Source organism: Eubalaena glacialis, chromosome 16 (genome assembly GCF_028564815.1).
Source record: "Eubalaena glacialis isolate mEubGla1 chromosome 16, mEubGla1.1.hap2.+ XY, whole genome shotgun sequence".
NCBI lineage: Eukaryota > Metazoa > Chordata > Mammalia > Artiodactyla > Balaenidae > Eubalaena > Eubalaena glacialis.
In genome coordinates, this window is record NC_083731.1 from 29833579 (window position 1) to 29851943 (window position 18365).

Here is an 18365-nt window from a genome sequence, read left to right on the forward strand (position 1 = left end):
ATGTGCAGGTTAATAATGGATTTAAAATTTTTTCTGACCAATCATATATTAAAGTCACAGGTACGGAGAATTCTTGAATCCACATTTTTTAACCTTACGACTTTATTTTTAATTTTCCACTATATAATGGACATGTCTTTTGGAATGAGACTACTCATAGGGGTAGAGCTATTCAGTAATATTTTATCTTGCATAATATGTTAGTGGGTTTTTTCATTTTTATCCTATTTATAACATAACTAAATATTAATTTAATTTTAACCTAATGTTTGAGTAAGTGTCCCATTATGATCTTTTACTGTATTTGAATAAAGCAATTTGTAGAGTCTATATTGCTGTATTTAAAAATGCAGTTTAAGTCTGTTTTAAAGAAGTAATAATGACAGTGGAAGAATTTCCAGTGTAGAACTTTCCTTTACATTTAATTGGGAAAAAGAGCAAAAATGGGAAGGTTATTATTTCTCTTTATTGCATTCACGTAGGAAGTAATTTCATCACAGCATTCAGATTCAACAGGAAATTTAGGGTATGTTCCTTTCTTTCATTTTAGAAGTGACTGTTTTATATCCAAATGTATTATATTTATATAAAACCACATCTTTAATGTTAATCTCTCCTCTCTGCTAAAATATAATCATCTTTTTCTGTTAAAAGCATTAATATATCACTGTTTAACAATGGTCTAGCAAATCTAACAAGGCATTTTTATTTGTACTGTATTAAGAAAGTGTGAGTTGTTAAAATCTTATAAGCATTCTTATTTCATTCATAACTAGTAAATATTAACATGTAGCTATATTTCATGCACATTTTTTCATCATTGTTATCTCTGTTTATAGATAAGTCTCCAGAATCTTCATACCTAGTTTCTCTATTTATTAATAATTATAAACAAAAGTACAAGGAAATGGAGATTTAGACTTTTTAACCCATACTGACAGGCAGTAATAATGATTCAAAATTATTCAGTTGTGGTTCATATAGTAAATTATTTTTGTTTATCCTACTGTTAAATATTTCACTAAAAGATAAAAGTAAAATCAGGTACTACTGTGTTTCTCAAATTATGGTGGACAGAAGCTAGAGGTTCAGTTCCTCTCCTGCTATCTTTTCTTCTCTTCAACTCTATTTTCGATATTATTCAGAATTGAATAACTGAAAGATTCTTTAATAGTAGTATTAACCAACACTTGAGCTATCTTTGGATATGTGTTCTTTTTCTTAATTGATGCATTATGGACTTGCTGTAAAAGCAATTAAGAAGGATGTTGAAAGTGATAATAGATTGTATTTTGTTTACTTTTTTTTCCTATTCAAATTTTCAGGAACCTAAAACTAATACTGATGACTTTTTCAAAGACATAAACTCCTGCTGCCCACAGGAAGCAACAATGCAAGAGCAGGATATGCCGTTCTTGCGAGGAGGGCCAGGCATGTACAAGGTAGTGAAGACGGGACCTTCCGGTCACAACATCAGAAGCTGCCCTAACCTTAGAGGTATCCCAATTGGAATGTTAGTTCTGGGAAACAAAGTCAAAGCAGTGGGAGAGGTATGGATTCTTGTAGCTTCATGACTTCTAAGATATTCGTTTTTAATATAATACAACCAAAGCATCTCTTTCTTCCAAAGGTTGCCATTTCCATCCCAGGTTTTTAAATGTTAATGTTCTTTATCTTTACCTGTATTGAAAATACTAATGCAATTTTTCTGTGCTTCTTTTTTAATAATTTTATTCTCATAATTATCCTTGTGAAAACAATATTTATATAACAAAGTGATTTGTATTGTATATATAAATGTTCGGTATTTGCAAATATCTTTTCATTATTGCAAATGTGTACTGTACTGTCATGGATGAACAGCACTTTGAAATATTTGCTATGAATCAGTTTGGAGATGTGTTATATTCAAAGGGTTTCATTTCTTCGTTCCCATATATGGGTGTCACTGAAGTCCTGAGCAAATAACATTACTCTTTAGTCAACTGTGGCATTTGCCTCAGCTGATGAGCTTAAAGATGTAGTGTGTCATGCTATTTCTCAGTGTCAGGGTTATCTTCAAGTTGCATTTTAGTCACTACCACCCTAAATAACAGAGAGTATGCTGTGTTAGGACATTTCAGGTGCCAAACAAAGAGCCGTGTGTTTTGGGGTACCATTTAAAATTATCAAGGGATTATTCTGTGCCTTAAAAAAATATTGTTTTTACTGAAGTCATCAGTGAGCATTATTTTACAAGACTGTTTATTGATTTCTGTCTTACCTCAGGCTGTGGTCTTAATTTCAGAAACTAATTTGATGATAGAGATTTATTGGAATAATTACTCACTTAAACTTTTTGCTGGTTTTCAGCCTGAATGCCCTGAAAGAATCAAGCCAATCAATCATGCTTTTTGTTATGTACTAGGTAACCAATTCTGAAGGTACATGGGTGCAGCTGGATAAGAACAGCATGGTAGAGTTCTGTGAGAGTGATGAAGGAGAGGCATGGTCCTTAGCTAGAGACAGAGGCGGAAACCGGTACCTCCGACATGAAGATGGCAAGTTGGCTTAAATTTGTGATTTATTCCGATTTACCTTTGCAGTGCAGAAGTTTAAAGTGTACTGTATTTCTTTTGTTGTAAAGAGCTTTTCTGTGTGTTTATTTTTTAAGTAAAATCAAAACTAAAGGTTTAAAAATCTTGCAATTGTTAAAATTCCTATGTAAAATACATAGGTACTAAATGAATACACATAAAAGAAGAGAATTAGAAGGAAATGTGAAACATATGAATTGATCTTTGTAAAACATGCTTTTTATTTCATTAATATGAATTTAAATGATAATTCTTCTGTGCCAGTTCGGGACTAAACCTTTTACTCTTTCTACCACTAAATGGAAGTTCAGTTTTCAAACCACTGATTGTAGTACTTCCCCCAGGCAATTTCATTCTATTGAATGCTGTCTCAGGAAAGGAGCATTGAATATATGCTTAGCTTCTTCTGGGGGTTTCCTATTTTGTTATTAGAGTTTCAGCTTTAAACTTTATTTTACCGTTTTTCAACAATGATCTCCTTTAATAAAAGATTTTCCTTTTTGTCCTCTTCTCTTCATTCTCCTGGTGGCGAAATCTTGTTCAGACCATGACATCACTTAGGTGAAGCTTTAACTGATTCTCACAGAGCGAAGAGTTACCTCTCATCCTAAAGAACTGAATTCACCACTAGAACAAAACTGATATTATATTGAAGTTAATTTTTATTTCTTCGTACCCAGATTGTGAGTCCCTTGTGGACAGGCACAGGTTTTTTATCTTTGTATTCCTAGTTCTAAAGCAGTTTTCACACATACTAGTTGCTCACTAAGTTTTCTAAATATACAAGTTGAGTCACAAAAGTATTAGTTAGGACATCAAAATAAGTGGATAGGCCCAACATAGACTTTTCTACCAAATCCCAGAATTTATAGGAGAGGGTCAGACAATTAAATGAATATGCTTCTTTATCCAAAAGAGTATAAAGTTATAATAACTATTATCCAAGAGGTAATATGGCCATAGTATATAAATAGATTCAAGAAAGGTTTGGAATTTGTGTGAATGACAGAGTACGTTTAGATATATTAACATGGTACATTAAACATTCTCCCCTTTTTCCCCGCAGCAAGCCTTTGAGATCGGTTATATAATCTTCATTTTACATTTCTAAGCTCATAGAATTTAAAATGACTTGCCTATGGTTATACCACTGGAAACAGGGCAGGTGAAAGACTTGAGCCAGAATCTTCATTCATATTTCAAATGCTGTGCTCATTACACCACACTGCATCAGTAATCCACTGAACCCAATTTGAGAACCTACTTCCTCCCTTGTCTTTACAGACCAGTGTTTCTTAGTCATAGATGTTGTCATCATAAAATAATGTCCTGAGATGGTAGAACTATTCTTCATTATGTTTTGAAAAGCAAAAGTCTTCATTTCATGTAAATCAGACATTTTACAAAATAACTGTCCCATTTACAGTATACTTACTACATATATAATTATCACATATTCATAAATTCTTAAACATTTTCATTATATAGGGATATTCAGATATAAATGAAAATAACCTAAAGCGAGATCAGGTTTATATAAGACATAATTAAATAATCTGAGAATGGTTTAAGTGACCGTCAGGGTGTTTCTAGCTTAGTAATCATTTTAACTAGCAATGAGCATAATGTGCAAGAGTAGACTCTGGGACTGGACTGCCAGGGTACGAATGCCAGCTCTTAACTTTTCAGTTGTATGACCTTGGCCAAATTACCTAATATCTCTGTGCCTTGGTTTTCTCATTTACAAAGTGAAGATACTTTGTGAGTTCTATATGAAAGCTAAGTGAAGAAATAACAAAGCTATCAGATGGTAAGGTTAGCTATTATTGTTAAAATGTAAAATGCTTTCTATACTAAGGAGTGAGTTTTACCATGGGAAATTGTATTCCCATATACTTAGAAGGTAGAAGGTTCTTTTTAGATAAAATGCTTCTTAAATTAGGATATCGTTTCTACTAAGATATATACTCAACCCGAAAAGAGGTGTAAGAGAAGTTTAAATTTCTCTGTGATCACTTAATGATTTTTTGCCATATATATATGGTACAATAAAAGCAAAAAAAAAGCAATAATAGCAAATGTTAATAGCACAATAAAAGCAAATTGACTCCATAAGAGCATATCCCATTTCTAAATATTATAGTGATTTTGATTGATGAAAACAAAGATTTTGTCGTATACTTTGTTGGTATCAGTGACCTAATTGGTAGACCTATTATCAAATCTAAATGTGAGGTTATTTTAAAATTTAGCCATCATAAAAATCTTTCTTGCAATTTTCTCTCTTTATAAATGGGGAATAGCACATAAGAAACTAATTTTATAGATGTTCCTTTTATTGTAGAACAAGTTCTTCTGGATCAAAATTCCCAAACTCCTCCTCCAAGCCCTTTCTCAGTACAAGCTTTTAATAAAGGGGCAAGTTGCAGTGCCCAAGGATTTGATTATGGACTCGGAAATAATAAAGGTAAGTGTTTTAAGTGAGTCTTTTACTTACCTAACTGTAATATTTTTATTACCTTCTCTTATAACCATTTTTATTACTGTTCACCCACAAAACTTTAAGTTTGTTCCTAGAAAACTAACAATCAAAATGTTTACGACGGTGTTCTTTTTACAGTATTGGTTTTAGCCATTTTAGCTTAAGTTTATAGTTCTTGCTTACCTGTTCTTATTTTGTAGACACTCATTTTGAATTCACATCATAAAGATTCTGTGTCACTATATCCAGTAGAAGAACTTTTCTTTATCATCCAGTTATTATTAAATGTTAATGAGCAAAAAAGAACTTTCCAAAATGATCCATTTAAAATCAAAATATTTTAAGTAATATTTTTAAGTAATATTGCACATCAGCTTTATTAAACATGTGTGGTTTTCAATGTCTAATCAAGTTATCTTAGTTAATTTTGAATTACATGAGATGATAGCTTTGGGTTTGGTATGTATAATGAAACCAAAAAATTGTAAAAAGAAAAACAAAACCCCTAAGCCATATGGATATAAAATGTATACAACTTGTTTCGGTTGCATTAATAGAAGAGACCAGCATCATGGGCAGTCCAAATAATAATTATTTTGGAGTAATTTATGCTCGAATTTCATCCAAAATTCCATTTGTATGTAAATTTGGACACATTCACATGCTTTCTTATGAACCTGATCCTAACTCTTAGCTTCAAAATCGACGATATTGTCAGAAGGTAGCATACAACTGGACAAAGGGTAGGAAGGAGAAGATAGCCTACATGGAAATACTTCTACTTTAAAATGTTATTTAAACTAATTCATGAGATTTGATTTCCAGACACAAATACAGTTGTTTTAATACCTGACTTGCAGAGCAAGTGAAATAATGAAATAGTCAACAAGATACAGAATTACATCAGTATAGAGGAAATATTCAATTTAAAATAAAACCACTTTCTGTTTGCTACCTTTATTACTTTCCACAAAGTATTTTTATTAAGAAGGAAGCCTTAGCTACAAGATTTCTTTTTGGCTCTTCCTCCTACATTGGGTTGCTCTATCCTACAGGCTTGGGTACTATCTGCTTGCTCATTTCTGGTAGCTCAGATTTCAACTAACTTAAACTAGACCTTCACGCTTAAGTAGGGTAAATGCTTTGTGGTGTTTCCTTCATGTCCCTTTCCTTCTGCCGCTCCCAGTCCTTAAGTTAAAATCTCAGTGTTTACTTACCACTATGTACTTGTACAGTAATCTGTTGTAAAGCCATGTTTAATTCAAATTGTATGCTTTCAGTCTCTAAAATGTCTGAATTGTACTGGTGGCTGTCACATTAAATCAGTCTTTAAAACAGAATTTGTTAAAACATCATAAGAATAAAAATCAACTTTCAATAGAGACAAACATTGCTGAGAACATCTGTTATTAATTAGAAATAATGTATTACTTTTTAAAAGTGATTTTGCTAATATTGTTCAAAAATAGCACTTCTTAAATGTACTTCTTAATAGGCTTTTAAAATATTTAGATGGAGTGAAGAAATATTAAGAAACTTTCATCTGATTAAATATATCTAATCTTTATTTATTATCTTACCTTTAATTGTAGTTCCCATTTTCTTTAACTCTTTATGCTATCCAACATCAAGCAATTGTTTTTTGCAAAAATTCTTTTTCCTTACAACAATTTTATAAAATTCTTCATCACCTCTAAAATCCTCTTCTAATCTGCAGCATTAATTTTTTTAAGTAAAGATATGTAGCTTGTGTGCACAGTTCTTTCCATATTAATCTGTTTCTTGTTGGTGTTTCATTTAAATTTTTATTTATGGAACTTTATTATATCTAGAGAATATGCCTGGAAAGGTACTGATTTCTGGTTTCTGCATCAGCTAGTCTGGATATGGTTCTCCCCCCACCCCCACCCTTCTTCTTCAGCATCATTTAAACTATTTAATATTTATATTCTCATAAATAAGGAGCTATCATCCATCCAATTATATCATTTCATATTTTTAAAAGTATTTTTCTGTTAATGTCCTTTGTATTTAATTTTGAAGAAAATATCAGAATTCATGTTTGAGATACTATTCAAATAAGGTACCTCATATTCCTTTTTTTCTTATAGGTCTTTTATAAATTTTTACTTTGCCTATCCAAGCAAAAGAGTTCATGCTTTTAAAAATGTATAATTTCTTTGGCAATAACAACTTTAAAAAAGAAAATACTAATTTATAACTGTAATATAAATGTATTACTAAGTTAATAACATATACTTTGCCTCCCTTCAGTCCTACATTGAACTGTTCATATTATTTGCATATTTTCTGCATGAAGTGTACTGCGTATGAGGCAGGGTGACAATAGTCAATGTCAGGTACTGCACAGAAGACATCATTGACTTAGATCTTCCTTTATACTTGTATGGTATTGAATCAACTTATCATACTTACTTCATAGACTCTGTATTCTCTCATGCTGCTGCTAGATGTTGTATATGAATTTAAATGGATTTGTTTTTGTAGGTGGGCCATTATATAAAATTTGTTGGGGTGCTTCCATTATTAAAACAACATACAACATTCGATCCCTAATTTGAGAATAACAGTCACCAACTTCCACAACAGTTCTGAATTGGCATTGTTTTATTTAGTGTTTAACTTTATCTGAATGTCATAAAGCACCATTTACTTTGCCATTTTGGATGTTAATTAATAACAAGTTGTAGTTTTGACTGTTTTGCCCACTGCAGGTGACCAACTGAGTGCCATATTGAATTCCATTCAGTCACGGCCCAATCTCCCAGCTCCTTCCATCTTTGATCAAGCTGCAAAACCTCCCTCTTCCCTAGTCCACAGCCCATTTGTGTTCGGACAGCCCCTTTCCTTCCAGCAGCCTCAGCTTCAGAGTAAGTCTTGTCAGCCTTAACCTGCCTCATCAAACCATTTCTGAAGCTTTGTTCTGAGTTGTTTATCAGTTACTAATTATTTATCAACTCACCTAACTGGTTTTATTTAATGAGGATGTTATCCCTTCCCACATTTTTGAAGCACTTAAGCTATTCTGACCTAAGACATTCTGCAGCTAAGACATTTGTTTTTAATCACATTTTTTTATTAAGTGTAGTTATTAAAATATGACTTTTATGTTTTCTATTCTAATTCCAGAATAAGCAAATCATACTATAAAATATATTAAGAAAACATTGACTAAAAAAAAATTTTATAATATGCACGACTATGGTAAGCATCAGTTATAAGGATAACTTTCATTGTTTTACACTGAATTTTTGTTACTTAGAGATGCCCCAAGAGAATGAACCTATTTCAGTATACCAGTGGGTGGAGGAGAGGCTGTACTGGGCAGGTTTGTTTGTTTCTTTTAAGTGAATTTGGTGTCTGTGAAATGTATAGCAACTTAGGTTTCCAAATGTTCTCACATTGTTGTTTCTTCTCTTGCTTTTTGTTGTTGTTGTTGTTGTTCTTGTTCTTAATAAGTTAAACCAATCAGTTGATTCCAGTTCTGCCTTCTAGGATTGTTCTAGCCCTTTATCCATGATAGTAGTTCATACTGATCTGGAAAACAGACCCAAAACAAATTACATTTACCTGAGTCTTCTTTTTTCTTAATAAGTTCCTGAGGCTTCCCCATAAACTTCTCAAGCCTCCTAGTATGACAACAATATGCTCTTCTTGGCCTTCAGTTCACATATTGGCTATACAGTATATAAACACACTCACTGAATTGAGAGAGTTTTTGGAAGTCTCAGCTTGTACACCCATTTGTTTGAATTCAAATGCATGACCTCTTTGCTTTACTTTAATAAAATACATCCACACTTAGACCTAAGTTATTTTTCTACAAAAATACTTTTATAGCTATTATTAGGATTACTTAAGAGAATGCCAGCTGTTTTAGTTTTTATTAGGAACCAGGGTGGTGTATAGTTAGCAAATGATATTATTATCTATCTTAGGAAAAGAGTATACAAGAGTATAAACTTTTTTAGGTTTGCACTATACATTAGGCAAGTTCAATTAATGAAATTAGTTTGTAAATATAAGTAGTATCAATTTCTAGCTAATCATCTCTATTCATGTGTAATATTCACTTTAATGTCTCTTAAAAGAAGAATTTCAAGGAAACATAATAGTGTCATGTGTGTGAAATAGTTTTTTCTTCCTTGATAAGCATTATAGAAGAATGAAAGAGAAGTGAAGACTTAGTTTACCCATTTAATGGAGTGACAGACACTTTACATTTAGATGTACCCAGGTTGCAGGAAGTTTTAAAGGTAAGGACAAGGAAATCAAATGGAAAAAACCCATCATAACCAGGCAGAAAATTCATATTAAATATAAAATTGTAAAAGAGAAATTACCCTGATAATGTCATAGTGGCAGCAGACAAGAGAACTAAGGAATAAGAACCGTTTTGTTCTACCTAAAGGGTTATTGCAAGTCTTCTCAAAAACTTCTCTAAAAAAAAGTATAATTACTGTTTTTATTTTACCAAATTACTTAATAAAATATTGTAAAACAAAATGTAAAGACCATAAGGAAATCAGATTTGCCTCTTTTAAAGGATAATAGGTTTCTAACTGACATTGTGTCAATATAATTTTGTTCATATTGTGTCTAGGTGTTATCAGTACCACCACTTCCTTTACCACCATCTTGGAGCAAATTTGAAATCCTGGCCTAGAAATGTCTCAAAATTACCAGTTTTCTGAATCATTACTTGCGTGTACTCCAATGATACAGACTTCTTATTCTCAGCAGAATATCACTGAAGTTTGACTACCCAATTCCAGAAACCAAAAGGCTTAATCTTTAGCACAACTAAAAACAAGTATGGAATCTAAAAATAGTTCAATGTTTTATAGATATATTAGAATTGTAGTAATTACATCATAGGAAAATTAAATATGGCAGAGTTAAAACTACCTGAGTAAGCTATTCTTTCCTGAATTTCACTGCCGTCCATCACACTAGCATTTCATCTTGCTTTAAAAGATGGCTTATTTATACTGAACTTCCCTTTACTAATTAGTAAAATGAGAATCGTTTTTGTCTTACACTTTTGTGATTCTAAAATATTGAATAAAATATTATGTATAGAAGACTGTATTTACTAGTTCTTGCTTATTCTGATAAGTCACCACTATGTACTTACTACTGTCCTTGAGCACTTTAATACATCCTCATTTGAGATAATGTCTCCATTTTACAGTTAAGGAAACGGAGGCTTAAAGAGGATAAATGATATGCCCTAGAAGCATACATAGTAAATGGTAGAGTCAGAACATGAGCCCAGTTCTCCTGACTACAAAGGAAGCCATGTTTTTAAATATCTAGCTTTGCCTACTAATAAATAATGTAAAAATCTGTTCTTTAATATATAGTTTTTAAATTTCTGTTTCCATTTGGTTCTAGCATCCAGAGTATTAGCTTTGTTTGGATTGGTTATTTTCCCTTTCATAGTTTAAGAATGTAGCATGGTTTAAAAGGAAAAGGTTTCCTAAATACTGTAACTCAAGTTCCCAGCTAAGTAGATGACATACGTAAAGTAGGGACATACATAAACTGCTCCACATGTCAACTTTATGAGCATTATTAATCAGTATTTCTTTAGGTTTTTTTTTTCCCCTGAAACATAGGGGTTTTTTAAAATTAATCTTTGGAATTGAAAATAATCTGGCACATTAAATTCATTTGGTAATTTTTTTAAGTTGCAAAATTATTTTATACATGCACACATACATATATACATACGAATTACTTCAACTGTTATTCTAGTGAAATAGAATAATTATAGAAATAAAAGTCACACATTTTCCTTGTCTTACCATATTTATATGTGTGCAAAGGCATGAGAGAGAAGAGAGATGTGTATATAAACTTTTCCTTTACTGTTCCATAATTTACTTTTTTATTTCAAAAGTATTTATGTAGGTTTTAGAATTGGTAAGCAACTTGGCAGTAAGTTTCTAGTGGACTGAGGTGGGGAATGATATAGGTGCCCGCTTTCTTTTAAGAATATTACATTCTATATTTTCATTATCTTTCCTCATTTCTTTTGAAAGCATCATTTTATTTAAGTCCCATATCCTCTGACAATATCTTACACATCATAAGCATTCAGGGAGTATTTATTGACTGTAAATGCCTAAGATGATCATTTCTTCAGTGTAAACTATGAGTTTAAGATCATGTGTTTCTTGTTATCTTATGATTGATATTCCTGTATTTACTTAGAGTACATCTTCAAAATAGAGGAAGAATACTTCAGTAGTAATTAAATTTAACTATATGTGATGATGTGATATCTAATAATTCTGAGTTTATACTGATGGAATTTTGCGAAAGATCCTCCAATTGAAAAACTGTATTTCACGTGACTGTGTTTAATATAAACATTTTCTAGCTACTGTCCAAGGAGCTACATAATTTGCTTTTATTTTTTTTGTAGAAAAAAATGGTAAATAGAACATTAAGACAGTTAACGATTCTCCCAGAGATTTTAAATATGTAACATATAATATATATATCAAAGTATGTTGTACTTTCAAGCCCAGATATGAGAGCTCTAGGTTACTTTGCAACGAGTTTTTCTGTTATACCCATAATCACATTCTCAAATGAGACAAAACTTTTGCTAAATGTGACAAAAGAGTCCGCCTGAGTATCTGCATGCATATTGGTTTGTGTTCAAGAATACTAACATATATTAAAGCACTGTGTTTACTTACTTAGCTTATAAAGATGTAGTGATGGAAAGACGTTAAGCTCAAATTTCCTCTCCAGCCACTTATTTAGTTAAGTTACTTGATGCATCTGAGCCCTTTTTACCTCATCCATAAAATGAGGTGCCTAATAAACATTATCTGTTGATATTGATATTGCCTTTTGATGCAAACATTTAACATCTCTCATGCTCCAAGGAAAAGTGGAGGAAATCACAGTCTCAGAGAGAGCAGTCTATTCTCTGTGGAGTGAGGTGCAGGAAAGGCACAAATGAGGTTTCCTAGCTACTCCTCAGTACATTTTCACAGCTTAACTTCATTATTTGCTTTGAGATTAATTCTTCATATGGTAACACTACATTCAGATGTTAGTATGAATATCAGTATAAAAGCCAGGTTTTTTTCTAAGACTTAGACTTCATTTTTATCCTGGATTATAATCCCAGCCCAGAATTTGTCTACTTATTTGCTTGCCTGGTGTGAGCTGTGGCATGGATGGAGCCCTTGACTTGGGAAGGAGACCTGTGTTTTAATCTCTGTTCTTCTCCCTCCAGTTAGTTTTGTGACACTAAGCTGATTTCTCAGACCCTTTTCCTCTTTGTAATTTTTGTTAAGGAAAATTAAAGGATGATATCAACAAAGATTTCATAAAATCAAATAGTCAAGTGCAGTAAAATTTTTCATACTTGAACCGATAGCATCTGTCACAATGGCCAATATATTTATTTCAGTTTGGGCTGTAACATGTCTAGCATCCCTACAAATCCTTGTCACTTCAGTCATGGGCCAGAATTTATCTTCACTCAGTGTCTCCATCTTCTCTGTGGTAGGAAAGCTTTGACCCATGTTCCTTTCCCTCTTCATCAGCCCTCACTTCATCCTAGGAATTTAGACCACAGAGAACGCTGCTGTTGTTTATAAGACAGTGTGCCCGAGTGCATCTGTTTGCTTTCTCCTGACCAGATCTGACCTTTTGTCTCTCCCTTTGCTCCCATCTCCTTATTGGCTACTAAATTTATTCCACCCTTTATTACCATTTTTCTTCGGATGGGTCATTTATTCTTCCATCATCTATTTACCTGCGTTTGTTAAATGTGTAGTCTATGCTAGGCTATAGGGAGCAATAACGTAAAGAAAATATTATCACTGATCTTGAAGAGCTTTTGGAATACTGAGGAAAGCAGCCATGTTGAAAAAAATGATGGCATTATTTTAAGTCTGGAGGAGCAATATTCACAGGATGCATTGGAAACATAGGAGGAAAAGCTGCTGACTCAGCTAGGAAAGGTTAGAGAAGGCATTAGACAAAGAGGTGGCCCCTAAGCAGAGTGTTGAAGGACTCATAGGAATTTATCAGGCAGCAGTGGGGGTGGGGAAGGAGGTTACAGGTGTATTTCCTCTCTAAGAATAGCATGAGCTAAGTTTTCGGGATCCATTGACTCAAAAATATTTATTGACCACCATCTACACGTCAGGCACTCTTCTAAGTACTGGTCATGCAAAGAGTCCAGTTTGGGAGGCTCTCACAGTAATCCAGGTGAGATATGATGGTGGCTTTACCAGAGTAGTAGCCGAAGGGATGGTATTAAATCATGGAATACTGGATATATTTTGAAGGGGAATCAACAGGATTTGCCTAAAGATTGCATAAGCAATGAGAATACCAAAATAGTGGAGGGCAAATCTAAGATTTTTGCCTAGGCATTGGGAAGAATGTAATTTCCATTTAATATGGGGACTGTAGGAGAACTAGGTCTGGGGGGCAATAATAAAGGCTTAATTTTGGACATTATATTGGTAAGCTACTGTTGCATAACAAACCACCCCAAAACTTAATGACTTAAAACAAGCACTCTTTAGCTCACAATTCTGTGTGTTAGCAGAGTAGGCTGGGTTCAGCTGGGCAGTTGTTGTGATCTTGCCTGGGATCCTTCATGCATCTGTAGGTCAGCCAGGTATTTTTTCCTTGGGGATTGGCTGGCGTGAAAAGGGTGACTAGGCCAAATATCTCTTGTCATTCAGTGGGCTAACCTGGGTTTGTTTGCGTGGACATTGCAGGATTCTGCAAACACAAAAGCATGCACAGTCTTTTGAGGCTTAGGCTTGAAACTGACACAGCATCGCATATGCCATACTCTGTTGGTCAAAGCAAGACACTTATGTTCAAGGACGGAGACATGGACTTCACTTCTTGATTAGAGTTGCTGCAAAGGGGCATGGTACAGGGATAGGAATAATTGTCACCGTGTTTGCAAATGATCAGATACGTTAAGTTTGAGGTTCCTTTTAAGTCCAGTGGAGATATCAAGTTGAGATCAATGTAAGACCCTGGAGTTCAAGGGAACTGTCTGGGAAGGACACATAAGTTGGGAGTTCACTGGCTTATAGCAGAATAATTTGAGAGTTGCCCTAAGGGTGGATTAAAGCAGCAGGAAAATAGGTATAGGGAGAAAAGAGAAGATGCCTAAAGACTGAGCCCTGGGGCACTTCAGGGAAGAGACTGACAAGTGGCCATAGAAACAGGAGGAAAACCAAGTCAGTGTGGTGTTTCTGGAAGCCAAGTGAAGAAAGTATTTCAAGGAAATAGTGACAGGCTGTATCAGATGTTGCTGATGGGTCAGGTAAAGTGAGGATTGAGAATGGACCATTGGATTTAGCAACGTGGAGGTCACTGATGATCTTGATGAGAGCAACTCTAGTCGGATGAGATGCCAAAGCTCGATTAGAGTGGGTTCAAGCGAAAGGGGGGAAGAGAAATTGGAGACAGTTATTATAGATAAATTTGTCAAGTTTTACTGTAAAGGGAAGGAAAACACATAAAGTGAAACCAGGGCAGAGGATGTGAGATCTAGAGAGATTTTTGTTTGGTTTGGTTTTTAATGGGGAAAAGGTAACATCAGGGTTGTTTTTTAATGAGAATGATCCAATAGAGAGAAAAATTGCCGATGCAGGAGAGAGGGGAGGATTGCTGGAACAGTATTCATCCGTGGGAGAGGGGATGGGATGTAGCGCAAAGGGGAAAGATTGGCCAAGTAGGAGCAGAAATAGGTGATCCATCATAACAGGAGAGGAAAGAATGTGTAGTGTTAGCAGCTTGAGAATGTTGTCCATTTGTTTTATGTTTTGTTTGTTTTCTCAGTAAAATAGGAAGCCATCATCAGCTCAGAGTTAGCATGGGGAAAGTGTTGGTGGTTTGAGGAAAGAGAAGATGTGGTAATCGCTAACACATGGCAGTCATTTACCACATAACAGGCACCATTTTAACCACTTCAAATGAATCAACTCATTTGATTATGTTAGGAAACATGATTCACTTGAGAAACTTCACGCGTTTGTAGCTTAGAGTGTTAGTGTCTTAGTGGCGGTTTCTTACACTAGAGAGGGCGGGGCCACATCATGAAGGGTCTTGTAAGCCACTCTTAGTAGTTTAGACTTTATCCTGTGAGTAAAGTGAGTAAAATGGAGGGAGCAGATGAAGGCATATATAGTTCTGCAGAATTTTAAACAAAAAGAATGATATGATCAGTCTTACATTTTTGAAAGATAACTAAAAATATTATGAAAAAGGTTCTGGGGAAAGGGAGAGCGTTAGAGGCAGGGATTCCAGAGAAGAGCTGAGTAGGGCTTATACTAAGGTAAATTACAGTGGACGTATAGAAGAAGGAACAAGTTTAGAAACACGTAGGCAGTAAAATTGTACAGGACTTGCTAATCACAGTTGAAGGAGCCAGTCTAGAATGGCGTCCAGTTTTCTGTCTTTGTTTTGAAAGATTATATGCTTACCTAATGCCAATACACAGAATAAAAAGCAGATTTTAAGAAAAAATGAGTTCAGTTGGGTAACTTAGCCTCCAGTAAGCTGTAATATAATTCGAATGTGGGAAACATACTTAGCATTTACATAACTGAAGATGGCATTGTTGACTGACAATTTGAAAATACATCATTACAGATTTTCATCCATCTTCCTTTCTGCATTTGTATCATATGGATGAATGCTATATTCTAGTGAAAAGCTTATTTCTATTTTAGCCTTAAGTTGGAAATTTTTAAGCTTAAGCTGTCATTCTTTTATAATTCATTTAGTATACTAACATTTATATAAGTAAATTTTAGTTCCTATTCTGTGTCTTAAGCTCTTTTTCTTCTAATACATTTAGTAGGATTCCACATTCTGTTAGTGTTTATACATATCTACATTTATGTGTGTATATATTTTTTAAGATATAGAAAGAAACCTAATTCTATAGATCCTTCACAAACAATGATAATAACATTTTGTCAAGTTTACAGTAGAATGACAGGAACAGTGTTTCTGACTTTCTTCACTCAATTTAAACCCTGGTAATTGTACATTTGCATTCTTCTCTGAATAGTACTACAGATATTTTGACAAATAGACTCTTAACACAGGCAGTAAATGGTTAAGCTTAACTTATAATTCAGATATTCTGGAAATTACTTATTTTAAAACTATTTATTTTAAAAAATATAAAAAACTAGTTTATTGGTTATTGAGGAGACAATATATAAACTATACCTTCAACCTGGCCAAAAGATGTGAGCAACCAAACAACATGCAGATAAGAAATAAGTACAATTAAGTATAAGTATTATTCCCACGTCTGTCTATTGATGTTTTGGAGGATTTAGAATAAGGTGATAGTGATGATAATTACATACTCTAGCCAGCAGCTGCCTGGACTGACAGCTTTAAATGCAAATTCACTGGGTATAATCCAAAGAAAAGGAAAACACTTACTCGAAAAGATACACGCACTCCAGTGTTCATAGCAGCATTGTTTATAATTGCCAAGGTATGGAAACAACCTAAGTACCATCAACAGATGAATGGATGAAGAAGATCATTACTTCATTGTTGACTCAAACCTGAAAGAGTATACGCCCCTTTCTAAATCTCAGAACTGCAGTTTTGTGTACTGCCACCAGATGGTGACAGGTGTCTTGATTCTTCCAGTGTATTGTCCCAATAACAAGGTCAAGGTCCTGATACAGCAAAACCACAATTTGTCTTTGTCCAACTGAAATGAGAATGCTTTCCTTATTAAAAAGAAAAGTTATACTGTTTTATTATTATCATTAGCCTAGGGAGTAATTTTTTAAAATACAATTTACAATGAGCTCAGAGTTTCTATGACCAGAGGATGAATGAAGTACCCCAGGGAACTTGATACTCGGGATTTAAAACAAAGAAAACAAAGAATAAATGACATGTAAAGAACCGTGTTGTTAATAAGGGGATACTTTATACCAAACAAACAACGTTGACTTCAAATGTGTACTGGAGGAAAAAATCCAGCTTTTTATATTGTTTTAAACATTATTCTCCTTAGTTAACTATATTATGACAAAAAAATCAAAATTCTACAGACATTAATTTAATAATTGATTGTTTTATCTATAAAGCAAGGTAAAAAGCGTGATTAATCTTCATCAGATGTCTAAAAGTTGATCAGTTTTTTCTTCTGTGCATAGATAGCAAAGTATCTCCTAAGGATTACTTACCTTTTTAAATTGAAAGATATAAATCTTTTAAAAAGTTAACTATTTCAAAGTATTTTAAACATGAGCTTGTGAAAATTAAATGTCTAGAACAACTGTTGTGTGAAATCACAGCTTACTGTATTTAGGCGTTTAACAGTAACCTTTTGTAGACTTTCAAAAGATGTTTCTTTCATCTTATTCACTCTGAATCATACCTAGGAATCCAGTCTCTTTAGGTTTTGTAGCATATTGGAAAGACTTCAAGGATGATTTGGCTTCAAAACTTTTTCCAGGAGTTTGTCCTTAAACCTCTAACATCTTATCTAATAAGTGTCCATGTAGTTTTGTACATTTATGTTACGGGTGCTTTTAATTAAGATAGTATTCTGATTTCCTGCTCCTGTGTCCTCCTGCTAAACCCAGTCTTCACAGATTTTAGTGACCAAACTACGAGACTGTATCCTTACATTGGCAGTTTGAATCGTCCTTGAATTCCAATCAAAAGCTGGCACTCTCCTAACTGACATTTTCAGTGAGAGTTGCAGAGTAAGTATTATATGAGATTGAAATAGCATAAGACCTCATTTTGCAGTTCCTGGTGCCTTTGAGTTTTACACACTTTAAAAAGAAGAATGCTCAAAAATATTAAAATATTAACATTTCTTTAACTTAGAGGAACATGACTTGTTGGCATGTGTCTCCATCCCTCCATCCACTCCTACCATTCTCTCTTGAACCAACTACAGGGGGTGTTTGCAGTTGTCCTTATCCACAGAAATTGCTCTATTCAGTTTTTGACTTTTGTTTTGCTAAGTTCAACTGTCAGTTCTAAGATTTCATTTTACTTGCTCTGTTGGCAGTGTTTGACAGGATTGATCTTTCTCTTTTCCTTGAAATGCCTTCTTCCTTTGCCTGCTGGATATCATCTCCTACCTCAGCTGTTCATGTCCAGTCTCTTTTCTACATCCTCCTCTATTCTGTATTCCTAGGACTGTCCCAGGGGTTTGGTCTCTTCTAGGCCTTGCTACCTAAGTTGTCTTATCCAGGCATGGCGTATTACCCAACATCTGCGTG

At 33.8% G+C, this 18365-nt stretch overlaps 1 protein-coding gene across 4 annotated transcripts in view; it reads left to right on the forward strand.

Annotated features, from left to right (window-relative positions):
- Positions 1-18365, forward strand: part of MYCBP2 (MYC binding protein 2) — a 268376-nt gene that overhangs the window by 198497 nt on the left and 51514 nt on the right. For 2 of the 4 annotated variants that reach the window (XM_061171158.1, XM_061171159.1), the window contains 4 exons: positions 1326-1550; positions 2408-2540; positions 4921-5043; positions 7770-7949. In XM_061171158.1, the coding sequence (XP_061027141.1) occupies positions 1326-1550; positions 2408-2540; positions 4921-5043; positions 7770-7949 (661 nt within the window). The remainder of the gene's footprint in view (positions 1-1325; positions 1551-2407; positions 2541-4920; positions 5044-7769; positions 7950-18365) is intronic. The other 2 variants (XM_061171161.1, XM_061171160.1) reach the window with 2 other exon arrangements.